The sequence below is a fragment of the Dryas octopetala genome, chromosome 5 (assembly GCF_963921425.1).
Source record: "Dryas octopetala chromosome 5, drDryOcto1.1, whole genome shotgun sequence".
Classification (NCBI taxonomy): Eukaryota; Viridiplantae; Streptophyta; class Magnoliopsida; order Rosales; family Rosaceae; genus Dryas; species Dryas octopetala.
Window position 1 is genome coordinate 18,540,732 of NC_141370.1, and position 24,870 is coordinate 18,565,601.

Here is a 24,870-nt window from a genome sequence, read left to right on the forward strand (position 1 = left end):
AATATAGAAAATGTCAATTACATTTATACCTTTACTATTTTAAACAATTTTATTAATAGATTTAAAATTTAAGGATAACGTATATCATAACTGCATATACCTCACTTCCAACCAATCCACCCTCATTTCATGCACTCCACTTCCTCTCTTCCTATTGTAGTTTGTTGTATTGCATATGTGTAACGTGTGTGTGATGCTTCTAGTGCTGAATAACAAAGCAACCAACAAAATTCTCCTTTGAACCACCTATGGACTAGACAAAAGAGTTATTTAGATGGCAACCTAGCATGTAGTGATTTTGGGTATGGGAAACAAGATGGAAACGTTCCAGTTTAGAATACTTCTTTGAAACTATAACCATGAGTAGTAACTAGTAAGTACACATTCGCCTGCACTTATTGTTAGTCTTTGCCTGAAAAATTGTCTTGGCTACCTCATTGAAAAAAGATTTAGCATGTGCTAGTTTGTTGATTTTAGATCACTTATTTTGTTGTTCCAAAACTCCATTTCAAACTAGTGTGTGCCGTTTCATAACTGAATGTGTAAGGTTCAATAGTGATGCCTCTTTTCAAAAAAAAGGTTCAATAGTGATGCCACCAAAATGAAGTCATTTTGTGTTGTCAATTCTTGGACATTATCAGTGCAGCTAAATTTCTTGTACTATGAAGGGTTTTTTTTTTTTTTTCTCTTTTTTTTTGAACTGATGTAGTATGACTGTTAATTAGGGAAATAAAGAGGCATGTTAATAATGTTGGATAGGCTTGGAAGCTTACCCGTATATGCTTCATGTCACAGGCTTAGGGTTTGTAAAACTTGCTGGAGGGCGTGGAAAGGGATAGGTTGCTGGAATTTCTGATGGCAACTAAAATGGGGTTTTAATCCACTAATTTGTATTGTTTGTGTTTTTAATGTGTCTTTCTTTTGGGAAAATAAAAACCCAGAAAAAGGGAGCTTTTGGGAACTGTTCTGTCACTGTAAACAATGGAGAGAGACAGAGACAGAGAGTCCCTCAAAATACTCAAATATTCTTTTCTTTTTCTTTTTTTGCCATAACTACTCAAATATACAATAAAAGCGGTTCTTCGAGTACAATTAAGCAGGAAGGACTACCTAGTAAATGCATAAACGATTTTACCTTACACCCAACACCCAAGGAAAGACTAAACTTTTGTGAAATATCAGATCTTCCGTTGCACTTAAAAACATGTATAACTCTAAATTTAGAGAGTACCTGATTCAGCCTGAATCTTTTAGGACATAACCTTTGGAACTATGATATGACGCCAACTGATATTGCATGTTTATTCCCACGTGATAAAACTTGAATCGGTCAATATCTGAAAATTACAACAATACGGCAGCTGGACCTCATATTTCTTGTCTACATCACAGGTTGCAATTGATATAACTAATGAGCGCTGTATTTTTGCTTTTGGAAAATGCCTGTAGTTAAATGTGTTTAAGATTCAATTGTTTATTACATATATAATATTAAATGTGTTTATTTGAAGTTGCATTCACTGTTTTTCCAGTCTTCCCTCTTTATTTCTTGGATTACAAAAAATGTGGTTGAAGTACCCAAAATGACAGTTGAAATTATTATACTATTTTGCTTGCATTGCCTTCAGATTGTGATTATCTTGTCACCCTTTCAGGAGTCTCTACAAAAGATTTCAAGATGTTGAGCCTTATATACTACATGCCAGGGCCTCGGCTCCCTAACAATTTGGTTTTGCCTCCCAGACTTTTTGGTGTGTGAACTGAAGACAATAAGATACATGCAGATCCACTGGCATTACTTGAGCAGTTTTGAAGCATGTTCAAGCTCCAGTTTATATTAATGTAAACACATGCAGAGCTCGAGAACTTTGTGAGTTGTACTTTTCTGTAACATTTCAAAATGGTAAAATACTTCCCTCTAACAATTCATTGCTCCTCATCTCCCATCTTGAGGAGTGTTGACACATACATGTACATTATGTCTTGATAGGTTAGAATTAAAAGATTGTGTATTAACCACAGTGGCAGGCCAACTCTGATTTTTCCTTTTCCAAGTAGCAAGTGTTAATTCTTCAAACCTTGTATAGATGGGCTGCAGTGCCTTCTTTTCTAAAGCAAATGACTACCCTTTTATTTCTTTAAGTGTGTGGCATATTTACTAAACATAAACTCTCTAAAGAGATTGGCTTCAACAGGGACTGGTATTCATTGGAATTTATTTACTCTCATAAAATAGGGTTTTCCAATATTTGGTTGCTTCGCCATTGAAAGTCTTCTATGTGTACTCAATGGTATTCTAATCTAGTGTGGTTACAGACATATGTTTTGCAAATAGTGCTCCCATAAACTCATTTAATATTCTAGTTTACTCACAAGAGTGAGAGATTTGGGATTTTATATGCCTTTAAATTGTGGAGGCGTCAGGAAATCATCGTAGGTCTGTTGATCATGTTGATTGTACGATGAAATCAACACAAAACCAACTGCATTGAAAAAGCGAATTGTGTCATGCAAGTGAAATGCCTCTTTGATATGAAAATACGAAGTGCCTTGTCAAATGCTCTCTCGCATTCGGCATTGATTTAGCATTTCTGTCTTGCATTAGAAAATTATTGATTCAACATATGATTGTGTGAAAGACAATTTGATGCTTTTGTTTACTGTGACTGTGAGAACACCCTGTTAATTCATGAAAATCTTCCAACCAAACATAAAGGACCTTCTAATACATGCTTGGAGCGCTCACTTTTCTTGGCTTTTTAAACTTGATATTGTGTGTAGTAGCTAAAGGGAGAATGCTAACTCGGTCACCCACTGAATCTGAAGTTAATGCTTTTAAATTAGAGCTAAGAATTGTAAATTGCAACATAAACTCGCTTATTAGAAATCTTTCATTCTTGGACCAATAAAAAAGAAAGTTTTCTTCTTTTCCCATATAAAAATAAATAGAATTCTCTCCTCTTTCATTTTTGTTGTTTACGAAAGAATCTTTTATGCAAACTATGTTGTTAACTTTGATTGCCTTATCTCCTCAAGAAAACATATGAACTCGTCCACCATTCGGTCGTTTTTATTTCTATCTCCAAACAAATTCTTCATCTGTCTAACCCCCATCCTTAATGACTCGCCCGACTCATCCACCATTGCCAACCTTACAAACTCAGCCACCGAGTCACGCGTAAATGACCCGTCTTGCTCTTTCCTAGGTATCTCCACCCCAAGTCCCTTATCACTCCCCAACCTAGCATTAAGCCCTTGATCATTCAAAATCGGAAATAGGATCAAAACCCGCCCGAACCCGAGCCCTTCGATCATCGAGTTCCAACCACAATGAGTCAAGAACCCACCCACCGAGTCGTGACTCAGTATCCACACCTGCGGAGCCCACCCAAGGTGTACCACCCCAACACCTCTCACTCGTTCCATAAACCCATGAGGTAATATCTCTAACACGGACTGAGTCGACCCGGGCGAGTTCCTCAGCACCCAAAAGAACGGCAACCCGGACAGCTCCAACCCAAGAGCCAACTCAGTGAGTTCTTCTTGACTAAGAGTTGCCTCGGTCCCGAGTGCTACGTAAACCACTGAGTTGGCTCGTTGCTTGTCCAACCACTCTTTGATACCAACCCATTCCTGGTCATTTTCTCTGTCTTCCTCTTCCACTAATGGAGGCAAAAACCCAACTGGAACAACTGGTTTTCCATTCCCATAAAGCTCTCTGAGCAAACCAAACCACTCGGGCTCAAACTCATCACAGCTTCTAATAACCACGACCTCACTCTCCTTAATCGCAACCCCAAAACGCACCGTATCGGGCGTGCTCGATTCGTTCTCAATCGTACCTTGCACGTACTTAGAAACCTCGTGGAGCCGGTACGCCATGTCGGACTCGAACGGGATCCAAGTGGGGACCACCGTGAAATCCTCAGCCTTGGTCCTCGAATCTTGGCCGTCGGCCAAAACCGACGGGGGACCCAAGTAAGCCAGGCACGCGGCGTTAAAGCAGCTGAAGAAGGCGCGTGAGATCCCCAACTCAGCCGCGAGTGAGGGAAGCCAGTGGGAGGCGTAGTCGTAGACAACCCAATCCGGGGGGCTCGGGGAGGACTGGAGGAAGGTCCTCAACGGCAATTCCAGCAAATCGAAGGCCCTTTTCAGCAATTGTTGCTGGTGGTACGGAACGTCGGTGGAGGACTCGGCTGAGGTGGGGAGGCTTTGGACGTGGGGAAGAGGGAGGGGTACGAGGTTGATGAGAGAGGAGAGGTGTAGGGGTATTTTGGGAAGTCTCAGAATGTTTCGTGGGGTTGAAATGAAAGAGACTTTGTGACCCTTTTGGGCTATCAGCTTGGAGAGGTGGAAGAAGGGTATGAGGTGGCCCATGGCCAGCCATGGAAACACCACCACATGCAAAACGACGCCGTTCTCAGTCTGAGTCTTCATCTCCTTCTTCTCCATTAATGGAGTGTTTGTTTTGTTTTGGTGGCTGGCTGCTGCTATTTATTTATATATTGAAGGGAAGCTTTGCTTAGCCGACGGTCCAAATATGAATGAATTATTTGTTTATTCACGTTATCGTAGTTGAATAGATAAATAGACGGCAGCGTTGAATAATGAATGCAAGTTTTCTGGCCATAAAAAGGTGCCGCTATTTCGGACCAAATTTTTTTATCCTTCCAGACGCTCTTTACGCGTATCTTTATTTTTTTGTTTTTGTCATAAAAAAAATATTTTTATCAATAAATTTAAAGGGCTGGGCTGCTATTGGCATATCTTTTTTTTTTTTTTTTCACACCTTTTCTGAATGAAAAAAAAAAAAAAAAAACTCAAGAAAAAAGACCACTTTGGCCCTCCCTTCACCCACACACCCTATTCACATCTCCCCCCCCCCTTACACACCCCATTCTCATCCCCATCCTTATCTCCATTTTTTCTTTTTCTTTTTTTCATTTTTTTTTCTTCTTCACCGTCTAAGTTGATGGGGTCACTCCGCCGCCAACCTTGGCCACGCCTGCCATCGCTGGCCACCTCCCCACGAGCAAAGACCACCAGCAGCTGCCAACCCAATCTACTAGCCTGCGCGCACCTCGTCTTCGCAATCGCCTGCGCGCAGCACCCAGCCTCCATGAGCTCGTTGTCCTCCCACACGCTGCTACACCTCCGCCCACAGCACTTTGTCTTCCACCTCGAAGCCCAGAACCAAGCCCACACTGGCTCCAACTCCAGCCTTTGCATAGCGGCGACTACTCAGCCTCTCGAGTCACCACCTCCCCGCAACGTCTCTCCTTCCCTTTGGCAGACAACCAGCCAACATCCACCATTAAAAAAAAAAAATGCAGTTCGGCAGGTTCGGCGGATCAGTGCCGAACCGGGATGTTTCGTTCAGCAGTCATCCGCCGAATATAACAGAATTGTTCAGCGAATGAGTGCCGAACGAAATAGCCCAGTTCAGCACTGGTCCGCCGAACCTGCCGAATTGCAATTTGTTTTAATGGTGTTCGAAAGGGAGGAGAGAGAGGGAGGGTGGTGCTGCGGAAGAAGAGAGAGAGATAGGAGGGTGGTGCTGTGGGGATGAGAGAGAGAGAGAGGTCGGTGTTGCGGGGAGGAGAGAGAAAGGGAGGTGGTCGGTGAGGGAAGTAGAGAATGAGGGAGGTGGTCGGGTGAGGGAGGGGGAGGGGCTGTGTTTTTTTTTTTTTTTTTTGTCTGAGTTGATGGGGGTGTGGTGGGTGAAGGGGTGTGTTGTGGTGAGAAATTTTGTGAAATGTATAAAATAAGAGTATTAGGGTAATTGGAGAAGTGTGTTAAAGAGAAATTTAAAATTTTAGGAGAAGATAAGAGGTGTGTAGGAAAAAAGTGTGTGCAAAAAGAAAAAAAAAATGTGTGCAAATAGCAGCACTCTAAATTTAACACACTCTTTACATCTACCTTCATTTTTAAAAATGTTAAAACTATCTTAAATTACTATTACTAAAACTCAACATCACACCCAACAATTCTACTTACTCCTAACAAACAAACGCAATCTTAACACCATCACTATCACCACCACCTCTCAAACCTAACACCATCACCACCACCTCTCAATCCCAACGACATCACCATCGAAAATTAGCCCATGCACTTGTCGTTCTAGCCACCACTACCACCCAACTAATGTAATTTTGTTTTCTAGGCTTTCTATTTTTTTTGTCATGAATGAAATTTTAGATTTAGGGTTTTGTTTTAAGTTATTTGGTACATTTTATGTGCGTTATCCTAAAGTACATATTTGTGTTTTTTTGTCAAATTTGAACAAATTATGAAGGTTTTGAAATGGAAAAACTTGGATACTGTTTGTCACTAGTTCATCGAACAACACATAACACGTTGTACGAACCACAATTGAATGCTTTAGGGGAGGTTAGGCGGTCCGCAATCAAACATATGTTTTTTTGAAAAAATTCGTGGGCTTATTCGGTAATTCACAACTGAACACCCACAATGATGTTCGGCGCACCATTTTCGAACAATACCAAAAGTGTTCGGCATTAGTGCTCTGAACATATTGCGATTTCAATTTTTGAAAATACAAATCTTTTGGGTACAAACACGAAGGAATGATGATAATATATCGTTTGAAAACTCCCAAACCGTAATTTGAGCATCCATTCATCAATATTATGCTTGTTTGCCTTGATATAAAGAATGTTGGTATATTGGGGTTTGGGTTTTGTTAAAGATGAGAGGAGTATCACCTTGTATGGCAGGCAGTGTAGGTAACAAAAAATAATAATAATATTCGGTTTAGAGTGTTTTACATTTCATAGATAAAGGACAAGGTTATTGGCAATCTACTTTAAATTCATAAAGAATTAAGTATATAATCGATTTAGAGTGAATGAGGCTAAATGAATAAAGTTTCGCAGTCGTTGGTGGATTGCCAAATTGAGAGAGTAGAATTGCTGCCATGCACCCAAATTCAACCTCTTATAAGTTCGATGGTTGTCCTATGGTTAAAACTTAGGGTCTTTTTACTAAAAAAAGGCAAATAATTAAGTTTGTTACTTAAAAGGACATGAGCTTTTGACTTTATATTCTAGGGCAAAAAGGAGTACTGATTGATCGACACTTCATGTTAATCGATAAGTGGTTTGCACTAATACCAAGTATAATTGTAGCAACAATTAGCTGCAACTCTAGTTACAACATTGCTACACTATATATTTTCAATAAAAATCACTAATTTTAAATCTTAAAATATTACATTCGTAAACACACTATAAAAAATCTAATTAACTGTGCAAATAGCCAAATACTAACATTCAAGATAAATTTTAAAAAATTGATCAACAACTGCCTTTGCAGTTGCTGCTATAGTTTCATTGCAAGTACAATTGCCTATCGATCAGTAAGTATGTTGATTGATTGATGCCTATCAGTGATCTAAGATCAGCTAATGCACGCTCCTAAGTCCTAACTCCTAACACGCGTGAAAATATGTCATTATTGTTTGTTTTTTCCTTTTTATTAACAAATTAAATTTGCATTATTTTAAGTAATTTTTAAAACTCTTAAGCCTTTTAGGGTAATAATTTATATGCTTAATTATCGATTTATCATTTAAAACTGTAACTTATTTTCATATTGTCAAATAAAATTTTTTTTGTCTCAAATTATCACCTATAACTTATATTCGTGTCCCATTTTATCTTGTTCCGTCAACAATTCCATTAAAAATGATGACTTGACCGTTATTGCTGATGTGGCGCGCTGAATATGCGTTGCGTGTCGCATTTGTTTTTGTATTTTTTAATTTTTAATTTTTATAAATTTTAAAAATTAATTAAACATAATTCTGAACTCAGGAAAATACACGAAAAATTCATGGATTCGTCTTGACTAGTACTAATTTATTATGCTTAATTATCGATTTACCATTTAAAACTGTAACTTATTTTCATATTGTCACATGAATTTTTTTTGTTCCAGATTATCACCTATAACTAATATCCGTGTCCTATTTTATCTTGTTCCGTCAACAATTTCATTAAAAATGCTGACTTGGCCGTTATTGCTGATGTGGCGCGCTGGATATGCGTTGCGTGTCACATTTGTTTTTGTATTTTTTAATTTTAAATTTTAAATTTTTATAAATTTTAAAAATTAATTAAAAATAACTCTGAACTCAGGAAAATACACGAAAAATTCATGGATTCGTCTTGACTAGTACTAATTTATTATGGAGTCAAAATACCAATTTTCCCTCTAAAACTTTCAAGAAAATTTGGAAAGTATAAATTTATTTCTAAAAAATTAAGGTAAAATGAGATACGGATGTAAGTTACAGGTAGTAATTTGAAACATAATTATTTTCAGGTGGCAATATAAAAATGAGTTATAATTTTGGATAGTAAATCGATAATTAAGCATAATTTATATAAGTTAATGTATATTTGTGTAATTAATCAAAACTTCCTCGTAGTTATGACATTAAACCGGGTCACTTCTCCTTGTTCTTTACCCATACGGGTACGGGTCATACCCTTGTGTGACTGTGTCCTCCTGAGCTGTCCTTCACTCTGCGCTCTCTCTCTCTAAAAGAAAGTAATTACAATTAATTAATTTATAAATTTATAAAATAGAAGAGAAGATATACAAGAAAGAAAGAAAACTCACTCCCTGACTCCTCTTCTCTTTACTCAGCAAAATTATCATTCTCTTCTCTTCTTCACCAACACGAACACCAACACCAACACGAACACCAACACCGTATATATATTCCCCAAAACTCAAAACTCTCCGTTTTTCTTTTTAAGATTCGGGGTTTTAGGGTTAGGGTTAGGGTTAGGGTTAGGGTTAGGTTTTCACATACACTGATCGATTCCCCTCTGTAATGCTTCAACGACCATCGTTGGTCCGATTCGTCAACCGTTGCCAATGTACGGACAACACCCCCAGCCCCCCATGACCACTATGCCCAATCAGATCCCCGCCGGCGACGAAGACGATGCCGCCGGCGTAGCCGACTCCATCGACAACGCCCACATTCACTACGAACCGCACGCGCTCGACGACGGTGGAGGCGGTGTTGTCACCGAGGATATGACATCCGACGCTGTCTATGTTCAGGGCGGCTCTGGTGGCTCCGAATTAGCCATTCAGCCTTTCGATGGCTCCAGTCAGCTCACGCTTTCGTTTCGTGGCCAAGTCTTTGTTTTCGACGCAGTTACGGCTGAGAAGGTTAGGTTCGAACTTTATCAGAATTTGATTGGTGAATTATTAGCGCTTTTCTGTTTGATTTCTAAGAAAATGTGGATGACGGATGGAAATTTAGTTATGTAATTCTGAAGAGTTTGAAATTTTATATAATTGGATTCGACTAAAACTATTGCTTGATTGACCTCGATAAGGTCTTGTTTTTACTCTTTGTGGAAACCAAACATCATGCAAGTAAGATTAGTTAAATTTCTCTTTTTTTTTTTGTCCGGTAAGGTTTCTTGGAAACCAAATGAGGACGAGGGTTTGTTTTTGAGACATTTGAATTTACTTTGATTGCTAACAGTTTGTGCATTTGGATGGCGTTTGAAGGTTCAAGCAGTGCTATTACTGTTGGGGGGTTGCGAATTAAATGCTGGAACACAAGGTGCGGAGATGGCATCTCAGAATCAGAGGGTATCTACTTAGACTGAAAAGACTGGAAAGCTTTCACATCATATTTGAATATACCAATGACTGTTTTTCATGTATGTAGGCTGCAGCAGACTACCCCATACGATGTAGTCAGCCTCACAGAGCAGCATCATTAAGTAGGTTCCGTCAAAAGAGGAAAGAACGATGCTTTGATAAAAAAGTTAGATACAGTGTCCGTCAAGAAGTTGCACTCAGGTGATGTGGTCAATATAATATGCTTCTGCTCAAATTGTTGACTTAGTTCAGTGATGTTTAAACTATCCACAATTTTTGTTGTTCAAATTGGTGACTCAGCATATGCTTTAATATCATACATGTAATTCAACTGATGTTTAAACCTTCCACATTTTTGCAGTAGATAAAAATATCATTCTTAGAACTTGTATGGGATCAATTATTTGAAGCACACGATTAACTTAGCTTATTTTGACGACAAGATAATGTGAGCTGAAAAGAAGAGAAAGAACGTCTTAATTATAAGAAGTGTAACATCTGATATTATAGTTTTCTTTATAACATATATGTGTTACACTCTTTCTTTGTAGAGTCATAAAAGTATGAAATTAGATAATCTGATCAAACTTGCAAGTACTTTTCAAATTGTATAAACAACATAGGAGCACCTCTCTTTTGAATTCATACATCACCTTCTTATTGCTTTAATCTGCTATAAAGAGACCATAAATTGTGAAAACCTTTAGCAATCTAGGATAAAATCATGAAACCTATCCAATTCCTAATACCTGAAGTTTTTTTTTGGTTGACTTCCTAATACCTGAAGTTAGGGAAATTATTTTGTCTTGTTTTCCAAGTGTTATGATAACTGACTAATGCCCTTGCGATGTTTGACACATGGGCTAAGGTTTTCTGATTTAGTACATTGTATGATTTTATTTTTAGAAGTTTAATTTGGTATCTAAAAATTTAAATTTCTCCTGTACTCATATTGCTCATGTTTGTGACAGTTTATCAAGTGTGATGAATGAAAACTTAATAGATTATGTTAGTAATTTCTCTGGAAAGAGGGGGAAATGATGATGGAGGTTAAGAAACTAGTATATGTAGGGCTATGGTATTAGCGGTATACTTTTGCATGGTTAGTTCACATCAGACATTCTCTTAGAAGTATTTGAAAATTTAGTCTTATTGAAGATAACGTGTCTTGAGCGAGAAGGGTACCTTGCATTTAAAATTATTACCAAATCATATCAGCCAACTGCTAGCATACCATGGTACTTGGTAAGCACACTATTCCATGGAAATCTACATTATGGTGATGATAGGTTCATACTTAACAAATATGGAAATATAAGCCTGTTAGAGGATGAACACTTCGTTGGAGTGTATTTTGACTGTAGCATGAGCAATAGCTGGATCTTGAAAAAAAAGAAAAAAACAAGAAGAAGCCCTAAATAAACACCATGGATACTTTCACCAGGTAAAAAAAGTCTTCTTATTTGGTGTGGGTCCTTAAGCCCAGTTTTAGACTTCTGAAGGGTAAGTGTTATCTAAATCTCATAAAAGGTTTGCTCAGTTTGGGCCACTTAGATGTCGACATGCAGATTCCTTAACATAGAATCTTGCAACATAAGTTGGATATACAAGTTTAATTTTCCTCCTTTTTTTTCTCTCTCACTCTTCCCTCCCCCCCCCCCCCCCCCCTTTTTGTTGTTGTTATTATTTCTTTTTTTGGTTGTGTAAAGTCATGTTGAAAGAAACTGCTAGGCACTTGACACAGTTGTCCTCCTGGCATCCATGCTTTTTAGTTTAAATCATAGGGTGAAGTCATGTAGCCAAGCTAAATCATTTGGGATTAAGAATGAGTTTAGCATGGCTTGTATTCATTTCTCAGATTACAACTAGGCTAATTTATAAAAAGACAGATGTATATCACCTATATATACTTAATTGGTCCAAGGAAGTAAGGATGATATGATGAGTATTCTTCCTTTTATTGATTTATTATTTTGTTGCTATTATGCTTCTAGCTTTACCATTTCGGTTCGTTTTTACTTTCCATGCTTGATTCTTGTATATATATCTACATCAGGATGCAGCGCAATAAGGGGCAATTTACCTCTTCCAAAAAGTCAGATGGAGATTATAGCTGGGGTACTGGCCAGGAGTCAGGGCAGGATGATAGCCATGCAGAAACCTTGTGAGTTTATGCAATACTATAGAGTTCTATGTTCATAAGAAACAAATAACTGTAAGAGTTTGATGGATGATATTTTGTATTCTTTTTTCTTTGAACTCCTTTACTTTCATTTTTTCTTTTTTTGAGGCTGCATTATATTTTGTTTTTCATACTTGTATCTTTTGTGTTTCACTTTTAACAATTTTTGGATCTTTTCTGATTTGCATCTTTTGTGTGCCTGTCTAGATGCACGCATTGTGGAATAAGTTCAAAGTCCACACCAATGATGCGGCGTGGGCCATCTGGTCCAAGGTCTCTTTGCAATGCTTGTGGGCTTTTTTGGGCAAACAGGGTCTGTATCTCTCATGAATTGATCACTTTATTTCTTTTGTACAAAGATATGATTTTCGTGACTGATTATAATGTATAGTAATTGTGCTCTCAATCCTCCTACTTGATCACCCACCCAAAATAATTATTGTCGTTAATTATTAATTTTATCCGTGCTCTCATGAATTAATTACTGACATTGCTTTAGAAGTCTGAACGGTTGATTGAAAAAAATTCATGAATAAATATATGTTGGGAGAGATGAGTATGGGGTGATAGCATAGATATGTGGATGAGTATGATTGAATAGTTAGAAGTTAACACCATTGGCTGTACGTGCATTTGTGGTTGTGAACTAATAACTTTCATATGCCTGAAATTCTCAGAGGTATTAATGAAACATTACATTGCATCTTATCTTCCCGACTTCAAGATTTGGATGTTTGCTTGACCTTAAATTGCTAGACTCAGGTTTCCAGTTGAATACATTACTCCATGCATTCTTTGGGTATTACTTGTAAATCTTCTTTTAGCAACATAATGTGCACCTACTATTTCTCTAGCAGAGATTTCAGCATTTCACACATTTGACATCAAAATTTTGCAGGGGACTTTGAGGGAAATTTCCAAGAGAACCCAGGACCATTTAGTGACTGCAGCTGAACAGGTGTGTTCATATCTCTGAGACTGAGTACATATATCAGGCAGCTTCACATTGTTATGTTCACAATTATATTTTCATTATCCCGACAGTGATAAATTTTGTGTTGTGCCCATTTTTTCATGCATTTTAAACAGGTTGAAGCTGAAGCGAATGAATCGGACACCGGAACTGCCATCCATACACACAACAGTATTGTTCCCTTCTCTAATGGCGATAACAAAGCTTTAGTTGCTGAACACTAGGTTGTTTCATTAAAAGGCCAAAGTTGTATCTGGCATCATTCAAGTAGGTTTTGTCGTAATTTTATTTGGTTTGTCTGATCTAATGTACAGCTATAATAGTGCCTTGATCAATACAAGAAGTCATCTATTTTTTCTTTTTTTCTTTTTTCCTTTCTGGATTTTGTTTTTTTGGAGTTTGGTACTGTGCTTGAAACTGCCTGCCGAGGATCTATATATAACGTATTTACAAAACCTTAACCATTTTACCATTTAAGCTTGTATATTATTGAATTTTCTATTCGTTAATATTTAATAGCCTCTCACATGACCATTTTATCTGTTTTTAGCTGCCCTTTTCCTTGAGAAAAATGAAAATCTGAAATACGTTTGTGGCGACGTGATTGCATGAGAGTTTAATAATTGTAATAAACCAGTTAGAATTTGACCTATTTATACTATGTCTCAGACAGCATGGCGTTATGGAGAGCAAGAATTTGAGACAAATGTTTCTACTTTTATTCCAGAAAATCAATTAAGAAACAGTGGTGCTTTTACTTAAGAGTTAATTCTAGCTTTAGTCCATAAATTTCATTTTAGAATTCTGAAGTCTATGTGCAATAGAATTCTGAAGTCTATGAACTATTGCACGAATATCACTCTAGTCATTAGAGTTTCGGTTTTCTGTCTAAAATACCTATATGTTGCACGCGACTTATATTTGAGGGGTATATTCATCCTTACAGTGCCCTATCCCTCCGACGTCTCATTCTGTTCTTACCCATGTGTTGACTGTTTTCTTGTTCTTCTCAATAATTTTGAAAATCATTGTGTAAAGGCTGGAATGAGGCCTTGGAGGAAGGGTATGGCATTATGAGGACAAAAATACCCTTTACTTATGGGTCACGTGACACATAAGTGTTTAACGGAAAATGTAAAAAAAGTTACAAAAAAGACTAAAGTGATACTTATGCATAGTTTATAGACTTCCAAAATGAAATTCATGAATTAAACTGATACCCCAGGAATAATTTATGAATTATTGCTATAATTAACTCTCTTACTTATAGCCATTTTTAAGGTTATTGTTACAAAAATGTTTGGGAACATTAGAATATGCAAACGAATGATGTGTATTTTATGTACTGCTGGATAAGAGCAGTGCTAGAGTGATACGTTGCTTATTAAAAGAGTTGGAGACAAATTTGCTGACCACCTATTTCTATAGATGACATCTGTCTTTTACATTAACAATAATCATAGTTAATTATGAGAGAGAAAACAATTAAATATTTAAAAAAACTATGTACCTTCCCAAAAAGTTGTATTAGTTTAAAGGCTTAATTGTGTTTTTACCACCCAAAGTTTGGGGTGATTCTCACTTTACCACCTAGAATTTTATTTGTCCCACTTTACCACCCAAAGTTTACATTGATTCTCACTTTACCACCCATAACTTTATCTGTCCCACTTTACCACCCAAAGTTTACATTGATTCCTACTTTATCCCCTGAATCTAGAGTGACAGAATAGACGAAAAAAGGTTAACTGGGACACGAAAAATAGTTTTGGGTGGTAAAGTGGGAATTAATGTAAACTTTGGGTGGTAAAGTGAGACAAATAAATTTCTAGGTGGTAAAGTAGGAATCAATATAAACTTTGGATGGTAAAGTGGGACAAATAAAGTTCTGGGTGGTAAAGTGGGAATCAATATAAATTTTGGGTGGTAAAAAGCCTAGTTTAAAAATAAAACCCGTACCCAACTTGCAACCCCAGCCCTCTGCTGAACGCCGGCGACCCACCAATCTCTTTTTTCTCTTCCTCATCCTCTCTCTCTCTCTCTTTTTCTCTATTGTTTAAGAAGAAAAAAGAAAAAAGAAAAAATAAAACCCAACAGCTCCCAATCAGATCTGTAAAGCCCTACTCCCTCTCCTGCCATCTTTCCGGCAGCCCCTCCCTCCAACACCGGCGACGCCTCCCCAAACTCCGGCCAGTCGCCGGATTTCTCACCGGCGGCAGATAAAACGTTGATTATAATTCACAGAGAAGGGACAGCAAGGTTCCACCCCAACATTTCTCACTCTTGGCCAGCCCTTGTTTCTCTAAAAACAACGGTGACGATATTGCAATGGTATGGCTTTGCTTGCAAAAGAGGCAAAGCAACCTTTACCTAATAGTCGAATACCTACCCTTGACATTATTCGGCCTTTTTTGACTGCCAAACTGATCCTGACCTCACTATCAATCTTGGGAATGTTTGTTTCTCTGTATTTTAAATCATTTGTTGACTTTGCTTCTCTGCTCTTTGTTTGACTCATTTGGCTGAGGTTGCAGTGCTATGTTGACCAAATAAAAGGGAGGGAGTGTCATTCATTTCAACCTTAATTCAAGTGGGTACGAGTGGAATGGAATAAATCAAGTTGAATTCTCCTTGCTAAAAAAAAATGAAAATGAAAGATTATTTTCATTGCTCAAATGTATAAAAAATAACTTATTAAGCAAAATACAGGAAAAAACAAAGAATTTGTTTGGTGTCTTTACGGCTATTATTTTGTTATGTTTTCATCTTCGGTATTTATAGATGAGAAATTTTTTAGAAGCATAAGAAATATGAGTACATATAAACATAAAATGTGAATTGCAAAACACTTATTAAATAATATTATAATTGAAATAATGAAGAAAATAATATTTGAAAATTTTTCCCACCAACCTGGTCTTTTGTAACACCTTGTCCTAAATAGATCGGGGAAGTGGAATAATATTCTCAATATATTATTTGATTCGAGCTTAAGCACCTTAGTATTTGGCTGGAGTTGGCTCATTTACACCCCTAGAATTCATATTTTTTGATAGAAATATTTTTCCACAAATGGACAGCAATCCATACTTGGCTATAACTATAAGTAGGTGTACAACCATATAATGGGCAAGTACAACATTATCCATTTTGGATCAGATGGCTATCACTTAATGCCCACCTGGACCCGACTCCACATTCCATACCCTGTGACTATGATGAGTCTGGTAGTGGTCGATTCCACCTAGTCCCAATTTAGTAATTTTCCCAAAACTTCAGACCACTTTCCAAATCCAATCACTATAATAAATAATTATCTCCCACCCCACGCCCACAATCACTACTACCACCAGCCGTTGGATTGCACTCACAAAACCCACCCAACGCGGTGGCCCCCACCCACGGTTACATCATTAATCACCTTCGGTCCTTCACCACCACAAAACACAAGCATGTGAGCCGTGGCCCCACACCCCATCGCCACCAGACCAATCAAAACCACCCGCGAAACATCACACCGTACACCTGCGCAGCACTGAATAATACCCAGCATCTAAATATAAAATAAAAATAATAATTAGCTTTTTTGATTTTGTTTAAAAAATTTTATTTCCAATTTGCGGCTCTCTAAGGAAACACAGGGCACGCCCTGCAAATCTTAGCTATTTTTGTCTTGATTTTCGAAGCTTCTTCTTCTTCATCTTGTTCATCGTCATCTTCTTCTCCGAGCTCGAAAATTTACATCTTCAGCTTTTAGTTATAGGGTTTAGGGTTAGGGTTTTCTGCAGCAAAATTGGACTGTTTCCCTCTCTGCGACGAAGGCGGTGGTTTCTCTCGGATGGAACAGGTAGGGTTTTGAATTGGGGGAGAAGCTGGTGAGCGGGTTAGGGGTTGAAGGTTGAATTGAATTGGATGGCGGCCGCGAATCCACAGCCTCTGCAAGCTCGGCCGTTTGAGGAGCACGTCAGGGATCCCATACAGCTCGAAGATGACGAGGGTGAGTACGAAGATGGTGGTGATGATGGTATGGAGGATGTCGAAGAGGTTCAAATGAACTCGGCCGTCAGCGTTGCGGAGCGTGGAGTAGGAGGAGGAGGAGGAGGTGGAGGTGTGGTTATGGCGTCCAGGACTAGTGAGCTCACTCTCTCCTTTGAAGGCGAGGTCTATGTCTTCCCTGCTGTTACACCTGAGAAGGTCTCTCTCTCTCTCTCTCTCTAAAATCTCATACTCCTGCTATTTATGATAAAATTCTATTTTGTTTTGATTTGGTTCCTTCACTTATTAATATTTTTCTTTAAGATTAAGACCTTTAGAATAATTATGCTGTTTAATTCTATCAATTTGCTATTTTTCTAATATAGGTACAAAATAAATATAGAAATGATAACATATGTACTCATGGATTTCCATGTGATGGTGTTTAAACTTTAAACTCACATTTTGGAATAAGAGTACAAGTATATTGTCAAATGTTCAAATATGTAGGAGCAATATGGGGACAAAATTCATTGGCAGGACAGTATAGCTTGAATTCTTGGTCTGCAATAATGCATCTTTTGAAATAATGATTTGATTCGATTTTTATGAACTTTTATTCCGTCATTTGCTTCATTATAATTTATAACTAAGTAGTCGAATACGACATTTCCTTCAACTAGTTGCCAAATTAATCTTTTATCTGTTTCTGTTCTCTGTACGTTGACCGTTATATTTACTGGCACCTGTTTTAATTACTGTTAAAATGGGTTTTCTGGTTGGGGTTATGCCTATTTTAAAATAAGGCTTGGAACTTTGGATTTAATACAACAGGTGCAAGCGGTGCTTTTGTTACTGGGAGGACGTGATGTACCGACTGGTGTGCCTACAGTTGAAGTGTCTTATGATCAGAATACAAGGGTAATGCATATGTTGACATTAATGAGACCAATTTCAATGCATCTTATATGCTTATGTCATGTGTTGCCTTCCACAATCTCTAGGGTGTTGGTGACACCCCAAAGCGTTCAAATCTTTCGCGAAGAATAGCTTCCCTGGTTAGGTTTCGTGAAAAACGGAAGGAGAGATGTTTTGACAAGAAAATTAGGTACACTGTGCGCAAAGAGGTTGCACAGAGGTAAGATAAAATTTTTACCTTCTCTCTCTATATCTCTTTATTTCTTTCCTTTATCTTATAATTAGTGCTGTTGACAATTTTAAAATTTCTTTGGTATCATTGGAAATTGTTATATGTACATGTTTTTTTTTTCCTTGGGTAGCATTAGTGCTTTTGTAACTGCTGTCTTTGATATGTAGCTGGGTACGGTTCTTTGCTGTCGGTGTTAATTTTTAAGTTTAGTTATATCTTATCCACTGTACTGTACCATTTTGTTGATATTAATAAAAGTTTGTTTCCTATTTTTTTTTCCTATAAAAAAAAAAAATAACACGTACAAAACAGAGGACAAGAGGTCTACTACGCTAAGAAAATCTCCTCCTTACAGCTGCTAGAAACAATAAACACAACAAATATACATCCTGAACAACAAAACAAAACTCTAGGAAACAGCAGCTCTCTAGTTGAAATTGTTGAGAGAATATATATATATATATACATATACTTCTATTTATGTATATTTCTATGTATGTTTATGTTTATATTTAAAGAATGTGTCATAATGCTTCTAAAAAGTTCTCTGCTGGTTTCTATGTTAGTTATGTATTCATGATGTATGCATGCAAATGTGCCAAAATCCATAATTGTCATTTACATCTTCCCTGTTCCTATGGTGTTAATGATGTGTCATTGTTTTTATTGTTATTATTATGCTAGGATGCATCGTAAGAATGGACAGTTTGCATCGTTAAAAGAAAATTCAGGTGCTTCTGCTTGGGATTCGACACAGAGTTGCCTACAAGATGGAACTCCTCGACCAGAAACTGTGTGAGTAGCTAATTCTGATTTTACCATTATAGCACTTGGCTGATGTACAATTTTGATGAAGGTCCCAGTTGGCAATGTAGTTGTATTCAACGTTTTTCCTGTTTTTTTTTCAGTTTACGGAGATGTCAACACTGTGGAGTTAGTGAAAATAATACTCCGGCAATGCGCCGTGGGCCTGCTGGTCCAAGAACTTTGTGTAATGCATGTGGTCTTATGTGGGCGAATAAGGTTGGTTTATTCTGCTTTTATTATCTGATAAAAAATTTTAATTACCTGACGAGAGCAAATTTGGATCACCACCTACCTCTACACAGGCCACAAGTTGTATAGACTAACTATAGCTAACTATGAGCGAGAAATAATTAAACAATAAAAAAAAAATTTATTTATGCTTCCAAAAAGTTCTATTAAACAAAAGCATAATGATAAAAAAAAACCTTCTCCAGCTCACCCCATCCTGATTTGCAACCCCACCCCTACCCCCTCCTCCGGCGCTGAAGACCCCTGCCTGGACTCCAGCCGGTCACCACTCTCCCCTGCTTCTCTCTTTTTCTCTTCCTCCTCCTCTCTCCTCTCTCATTTATTTTTCTCCCTAACATGCTTATATGTTAGGGAACACTCCCATAGTGAACACTCCCTCAACCTTACATGCTTATATCAAAATTATAGAACAGATCCAGTTCAGATTTGATTTCCTCCATGTCATTTGAATCAAATCGTTCACTTTAAACTCACTCCAATATTGGGACTCATGCAATAGAACAAGACCCACCAATACTCACTTGGAGAAAGAGAAAAAGAGAGAGCAGGGGAAGTGGTGACCAGCCGGAGTCCAAGCAGGGGTCACCAGCGCCAGAGGGGCCGCCAGAAAGATGGAAGGGGGAGGGGTGAGGTTCCTGTAGATCAGATTGTGGAGCTGATGATTTCTTTATTTTTTTATTGTTTCTTTTATTCCTAAATCAGTTTTCTCTCTCATCATAATATCACTTGAATATATTAAATTTGAATAGTTAACTATTGTTAACTCTGATTACTCTATATGACACATGGCAGATTTGTTATAGTGTGGTGATGCTCACCGCCTAATTAAGGTGGTGAAATTTGTTCTCTTACCTGATATGTAAATATGAAAATCTCTCTCTCTCTCTCTCTCTCTCTCTCTCTCTCTCTCTCTTTCACCCTTTCTCTTACTATAGTCACAAACGTTTCTTACTGTCTCCTCAAGTAATTTTTCGTTTCCCTTCACCAGTTTATTGGTTGTACAGGGAACATTGAGAGATCTCAGCAAGGGAGGAAGGAACCTTTCCATGGACCATATAGAACCTGTATGTGCAACATTTGGCCTAGAGACTGCATATTTCTTTAATTTTAGAAGTGAAATCCATTTTCAAGTGGTTAATAAATGTTTTACATGCTTATCCTTTATGCTGTGAGTTGGCTGGGACTTTTTATTTTATTTTTTAATTTTAAATATCCATCCTTTTTTGGTTGTTTGCATTTTTGGTTTGATTCCTAATACTTCTGTATACTAGGTCCTGCTATGTTACACATGGAAGGCCCATTGTTCTCATAGCCATGCTTGATACTTGACTTTTGATTGCTGAATTTTTTGTGTGCTTGGAAATCTTACACATAACACATCAGATGTTTTTGTTACACTCAGTTTACCCCTCAAATATTTGTGCTTTTCTGTTTTAATGTTGACACCATTGGCATGATTGATCTACACAATGACCAAGCTGAGATATGCAGGGAACACCAATCGAAGTCAAGCCTTTAATTGTTGAAGGCGAATTCTCTGGCAACCAGGATGAGCATGTATGTTTTTCTCCCCTATTACTATTTACCCCCCAAGTGAAGTGCTAAGCTCATGTTATATTCCTAATAATCATGGTGTATGCAGAGAACTCCCGAAGATCTTTCTAAAGCAGTTATTGAAGGATCCAATGATGCTTCTGTTAACCCAGATGAGGAAGTATGTTTACATTTATGGTGCTAGTTTTTCCTATGCTTATTTGTATATTGTTTATATTACCTCAAAAACTGTTGATCTAGCGGGCAAGTTTTAACTGTGTTTATTCACTTTATTGGCTCCCAAAGCACACTGGTTTGCTTTACTAGGGCATAATGGATATGAATCTGAATTATTCATAATTTCTAGGTGATATGTTCGCACGAGGCTTTGGGTTGAGATTGTGATATTATCAAAAGGATTAGTACTATTTTAACTAGCGAATGTATATGTTGCATTCCTAGCACAGTTTTTATAACACGTATAAGTAGTCCATTAGTAATAGAAGTCTGTGGCGCATTTGGTTTTTTGTCGATGGACCTTTAGATGGTAGCTAACATTGAATTTTTGACTCCAGTCTCTTCAACTTCTAGCAGATTTTAAGGGATCTTGAAATGCGAGATCTTTTTTTCCCTTTCTTTTACTATGGAAATGCAGCATTTTCTCTCTTACTATTTTAGAGGCTGATCCTTGGAGTATAAATGTTCAAACCATTTTCATGGGCATGCAAAAATGGATTTTTCATAATGCATGCTTCAGTTATCAGATATATATGGTGGAATATTTTGCAAATGTAGAATGACTACTAAGTTTCAGGCCCTCTTTCATGGGTTAGATAACTAAGTTGTTTATTTATTTAACTCACTACTGATTTACCGGACTAGTATGGATATTTTTCGGTCAGAGTACTTCTTTGGTGTTGGGTTATAATTATAATATTCATCTTGTTGGTTATAAAGGTCAATGTCATTTCTTTTTTAATATTTTGTCAACAATACTTGTATATGTGGCATATTGAGATGTAACTAACCAGAAAACTTCGCAGAATAGATCCTCAGTTCTTCTATTTAATCATATCAACCCTGGGTGTCTGTTGTGACATAATTCCATGCCACAGGATTTGCATGAAGCTGCTGAAGATCTTACAAACACTTTGCCAATGGGAATTGTTTCCTCAGCCAATGATGATGAGCAGGTATGATGCGCATAAGGGAAATTGATAGGTTCTGGTCTATGCTAAATACCAATATACTGCAATTCTTTGACATTCAAGCAAAGAAATATGCTCCAAATTTAAAAGCATACCTTTAAGTGTATGTTGGCCTCAGTTGATCTGTCATTCCAGAATATCTGATGTTGAAGTTTTGGTATCTGCAGGAGCCTCTGGTTGAGCTCACTAATCCTTCAGACACAGATTTAGACATCCCTACTAATTTTGATTAGATGGAGATGATTTGTTAGCTGATTGATGTGAGGTGGTCTGGGTGGTACTCGGGGCCATGTCCCACTTTCGTTTCTCTCATGTCCTCATGCAACATACAGGTCAAAGTTATTGAACTTATAAAGTACAGGCATTTAGAGACTTGTGAGTTAATATCTTCAATGAACCATGACCATCTGATTCATTCGAATGATCTTGTGAATGGAGGAGGCACATTGCTACTTTCAGATGACATTAGATAAAATGGTGGTGGTCGATGTTGATATAAGTTGTTCATCTTGTGTACAAGAGTTGTTAGGAGATATGGCCGAGTGTTCAGCATATTCTAAAATATGTAATTTATTTAGGCCTTCTTTGATTGCATTTTTATTGAAATGCTGCCTTCCATTTGTAACATCATAATGTTGATGTTCAGTAAAGACATAAGCTACCGTCGACTGATGAATGATAGGGTCAGTTTACAATTGGTTCTCATGTTATATATATGATCTTGGAAGCTAGTTGACATTGGCATTTTTCATTTTGAGAATTACAGTTAGGGTCAACCTATAATTTTCGATTTTCAAACTACAATTTGACCACTTGATTTTATTCTGAAGATTTGGGCTGGGCTGCTAAATGGGTTGGGTACCACTAACAAGGTGGTGCTATATGAAGCAGTGAGCCAGATATGAGGGCTAAAAGAGATCGAGCTTAACAGCTCAAGAAATTTAAGAAATTATAGAAATTGTAATCTAGTTAAACAATTTGTGTAAAACTCTTCATTCCGACATTTATACAAACACCTGTTGAGAATTGGAATAATTGACATCATCTGGCACGAAAGCCAGTAACATTTCAACTGGCTCTCATGGGGTCGAGTTAGCATTTATAGTTTATACAAACAAATAGTGAGTGAGCATTCATAAAAAAAACCCAACCGAATCAAAGACGATCAACAAGTTCGCAAACATATACCCTCAAAAGAAATCGAAAATGACACAAACAATATCATAAAGAGTGAATTTGTTAGTCTGGTCTTCTTTCTGTATATTTGACTTGTGGTTGCAGGTTGCAGAGTACCAAACAAAATACGCAGCCAAAAATATTCAAAAAAAAAAAGCAACAACCAACATGGTGTGATATTTTTCTACTTGATTAATTTAAAAAATAAGAGTTAATAATAGCAATAGTCCATGAATTATATATTACATTAGCCCATAAATTTCATTTTGGAATTCGAAAGTCCATGAACTATTGCACAAGTATCATTATAGGGGGTGTATTCAATTGAGATTCTAATGGATTTTAAAAGAATTTGAAAATCTATAAAAATCTAGGTGTATTCAATTCAGAATTTTAAAGATTCCATAGAAATCCAGTGTATTAAAAAACTCATTGATTTGAAAGGATTTCATTAAGTGGTGGATTTTGTTCAAAAAACAAAAGTCATGAGAATTCCAACTTTTCCATCTTAGATTTTGATGGATTCCATGGAATTCAATAAGAATTCATAAAATTTGCAAGAGCCTATAATTCCTTTAAAATTCATTAAAATCTCAATCGAATACACCTATGCGCCGCATAAGTGACCCATAATTGAGGGGTATTTTCGTTCTCATAGTGCCCTACCCCTCCTTTAACCTCTCATCCAGCCCTTACAAATTCAGCCTGCCATTTCCCATGTGTTGGTTGTTTCCTTATTATTCTCAATAATTTTGAAAATTATTGAGTAAGGGCGGGTGAGATGAGATATTGAAGGAGGGGTAGGACATATGGTGAAAACAAAAATACGTACCCTCAAATATGGGTGTTGTTGACAAAAAATGTAACACAAATTATAAAAAGGACTAAATTGATACTGGTGCAATAGTTAATGACTCCAAAAATCAAAAATAAAATTTACGAAGTAAAGTATTACTTGGGGTATAATTCATGGACTATTACTATAATCAACTCTAAAAAAAATGTCAATTTGAACTTAAATGGAAATTTGATCTTCATTGTCGTGGATGTCGTCGACTTGCGAGTGAAATACAAAGCTCGGGAACGTTGTGGTGATGTCTTTGAGATATTGAAGCGTCATAATTTTAAGCAGGGATGGGTGGCGCAAAACAAGGCTTGTCCACTCTTCCTTGTCGATGCTCCCATCATATTTTGTATCAGCTTCTTCAAAGGTCTTATCAATTATTGTTTGTATCACATGGTCTGAAAGATTCATACCAGATTCTGCAAGAGTAGCCACTACCATTTGCTTCACCTCCTGCCTTTCAATGAAGCCTTGCTGCTTCAGGTCGTATAGTTTAAAAGAAAACTCAATCTTATCGTCAATTGGTGCGTTTGGATGAAACACAGAGAGAGCACGAGCAAAGTCTTGAAAACCTATTATTCCGTTGTGCTTTGTATCAAACAAGTCAAATACACGATCAGCAAACAAGCTGTCTTTCTTGTTTGTCTTGAATACTGCCAGTTGAAACTCCTCCTTGTTAATCAAGCCCTCATCAATACTTGCACTGCTTATCTTCTTAAATAACTCATAAAGTGCCTCTATTTCACTCACGCTGAACACTGTCTCCCTAGCTATAAGTTCAGGGTCGAGTACTTCTAAACCTTTTGATTGTTTGTACAACTGATCAATATCAAAGCACCTCAGCAGGGAAGCACTTAAATGCTTAAACCCCTCGACTATGCAATGCAACATGATACTTAATTTCTACACATAAATCGATTCCGAATCCCCAAAAAAGAATTCTTTGAACCCGAATCCAAGATCCAACCTTTGAGAAGAACAAACCGAACAAAAATAAGAAACACAGACAAACACAAAAGGAGCTCAGCGATCTGTTTGGTGGGATTTCCTTTATAATATTGCAGAGATCACGAGATGAACTGGGGTTTCCTTATTAATGTTAGTTTCAGTTTCACA

General features: G+C 37.2%; 4 protein-coding genes and 1 pseudogene across 7 annotated transcripts in view; 3 read left to right on the forward strand and 2 right to left on the reverse strand.

Annotated features, from left to right (window-relative positions):
- The window catches only part of LOC147285256 (binding protein), a 35,951-nt gene extending 33,809 nt beyond the window's left edge, over positions 1–2,142 (forward strand). For all 4 annotated transcript variants that reach the window (XM_086245516.1, XM_086245520.1, XM_086245517.1 and 1 more), the window contains one exon: positions 1,656–2,142. The gene's annotated coding sequence lies outside the window, so the exon portion shown is untranslated. The remainder of the gene's footprint in view (positions 1–1,655) is intronic.
- A 673-nt stretch (positions 2,143–2,815) lies between these two features.
- Positions 2,816–4,560, reverse strand: LOC147285258 (UDP-Glycosyltransferase superfamily protein). Its single transcript, XM_086245521.1, has one exon. The coding sequence runs from the start codon at positions 4,450–4,452 to the stop codon at positions 3,001–3,003; it is 1,452 nt and encodes a 483-aa protein (XP_086101647.1). The 5' UTR covers positions 4,453–4,560; the 3' UTR covers positions 2,816–3,000.
- A 4,064-nt stretch (positions 4,561–8,624) lies between these two features.
- Positions 8,625–13,185, forward strand: ZIM (GATA-type zinc finger protein with TIFY domain-containing protein). Its single transcript, XM_086243634.1, has 7 exons — positions 8,625–9,213; positions 9,562–9,645; positions 9,725–9,858; positions 11,714–11,821; positions 12,047–12,152; positions 12,738–12,797; positions 12,929–13,185. Exons 1-7 carry the CDS (start codon positions 8,911–8,913, stop codon positions 13,034–13,036), a joined length of 903 nt encoding a protein of 300 aa, XP_086099760.1. The 5' UTR covers positions 8,625–8,910; the 3' UTR covers positions 13,037–13,185.
- Positions 13,186–16,417: 3,232 nt separating this feature from the next.
- LOC147285260 (GATA transcription factor 24-like) lies at positions 16,418–22,465 on the forward strand. The gene is made up of 10 exons (XM_086245202.1): positions 16,418–17,006; positions 17,622–17,708; positions 17,792–17,925; positions 18,622–18,732; positions 18,846–18,960; positions 19,998–20,057; positions 20,485–20,550; positions 20,636–20,707; positions 21,642–21,719; positions 21,902–22,465. The coding sequence occupies exons 1-10, from the start codon at positions 16,725–16,727 to the stop codon at positions 21,965–21,967; spliced, it is 1,071 nt and encodes a 356-aa protein (XP_086101328.1). The 5' UTR covers positions 16,418–16,724; the 3' UTR covers positions 21,968–22,465.
- Positions 22,466–23,925: 1,460 nt separating this feature from the next.
- Positions 23,926–24,645, reverse strand: LOC147285261 (calcineurin B-like protein 3 pseudogene; annotated as a pseudogene).
- Between the last annotated feature and the right edge of the window lie 225 nt (positions 24,646–24,870).

Excerpts from the sequence above, each read along its gene's own strand:
- LOC147285258 (XM_086245521.1), bottom strand. The coding sequence starts at position 4,452 with ATGGAGAAGAAGGAGATGAAGACTCAGACTGAGAACGGCGTCGTTTTG.
- ZIM (XM_086243634.1), top strand. The coding sequence starts at position 8,911 with ATGTACGGACAACACCCCCAGCCCCCCATGACCACTATGCCCAATCAG. Across the intron at positions 9,214-9,561 it reads ACGCAGTTACGGCTGAGAAG|GTTCAAGCAGTGCTATTACT; the intron begins GTTAGGTTCGAA and ends TGGCGTTTGAAG. Across the intron at positions 11,822-12,046 it reads GATAGCCATGCAGAAACCTT|ATGCACGCATTGTGGAATAA; the intron begins GTGAGTTTATGC and ends GTGCCTGTCTAG.
- LOC147285260 (XM_086245202.1), top strand. The coding sequence starts at position 16,725 with ATGGCGGCCGCGAATCCACAGCCTCTGCAAGCTCGGCCGTTTGAGGAG. Across the intron at positions 17,007-17,621 it reads CTGCTGTTACACCTGAGAAG|GTGCAAGCGGTGCTTTTGTT; the intron begins GTCTCTCTCTCT and ends TTAATACAACAG. Across the intron at positions 18,733-18,845 it reads ACTCCTCGACCAGAAACTGT|TTTACGGAGATGTCAACACT; the intron begins GTGAGTAGCTAA and ends TTTTTTTTTCAG.